The 1,012-nt window shown below is 47.4% G+C and overlaps 1 protein-coding gene across 1 annotated transcript; it reads left to right on the forward strand.

Annotated features, from left to right (window-relative positions):
* Positions 1–74: 74 nt before the first annotated feature.
* On the forward strand, positions 75–906 carry Pmar_PMAR022710 (dna replication licensing factor mcm2, putative; the record flags this gene model as incomplete). The annotated part of the gene is made up of 4 exons (XM_002768847.1): positions 75–171; positions 243–417; positions 468–729; positions 795–906. Coding segments are annotated over 4 exons (646 nt in total), but the record flags the coding sequence as incomplete, so codon positions are not given.
* Between the last annotated feature and the right edge of the window lie 106 nt (positions 907–1,012).

The raw sequence follows: 1,012 nt of genomic DNA on the forward strand, positions 1-1,012 counted from the left end.
CAGCGTTCAGTGTACGTGGTGATGACAATATTATAACAAAGTCGCACATATGTAGCCGTCATTTCCTTCTGTAGATATACCACGGGTAAGGGAGCTAGTGCTGTTGGCTTGACGGCATCAGTTCGTAAGGATTACCAGACTGGGGAGTATACACTTGAGGGCGGTGCACTGGTACTGGTACCACCCCTATTGCTCTAGTCAACGCGATTGAGAGCTTGTTGTTATGAAGTAAAACTTGGCAGGTGCTAGCTGACAGTGGTATATGCCTGATCGATGAGTTTGATAAGATGAATGATGCTGATCGTACCTCCATCCATGAGGCTATGGAGCAGCAGAGTATATCTATATCTAAAGCGGGTATTGTGGCATCCCTCTCAGCCAAGTGCTCAGTCGTAGCAGCTGCTAACCCTGTCGGAGGTCCGTACAACTGTTGAGCTATTCCCCCAATTCATTCGTCCTATTTATAGGTCGATATAACCCTAGTCTTACCTTCACTGACAATGTAGACCTCACGGACCCCATCTTATCCCGTTTCGATGCTCTATGCGTGATACGAGATGAGATAGATATATTCCAAGATGAGCGTCTGGCTGACTTTGTCGTCTGTACCCATATGCAAAACCACCCTCGTGAGCCTAACGACAACGTGAGGCCTCGGAACCAGGAGACGGAAGCACTATACGAACCCATCGATCAAGACCTTCTGAGGAAATATATCCTCTATGCAAGGTAGGGCGGTCATCATGTATACTGGGAGCAATTACGACTCATCTGATACTGCTGTTGCTGTATAGGACGAGCGTCTTCCCCAAGATATCAGACGTTGATGCGGACAAGCTGGCTAACTTCTACAAGGAGATTAGATCAGCTGCCTCTGATAGTCACGGGCTTCCGATGACGGTAGGTGTTGATGATGACCTCAATCATTGATGATAGGCCATTCGTTCTATCGTAAGGTAAGACACATAGAGTCGATGATCCGTATGGCTGAGGCTAGTGCTAAGATGGAGCT

The sequence above is a fragment of the Perkinsus marinus genome, assembly GCF_000006405.1.
Source record: "Perkinsus marinus ATCC 50983 genomic scaffold scf_1104296967014, whole genome shotgun sequence".
In the NCBI taxonomy this organism is placed as follows: domain Eukaryota; phylum Perkinsozoa; order Perkinsida; family Perkinsidae; genus Perkinsus; species Perkinsus marinus.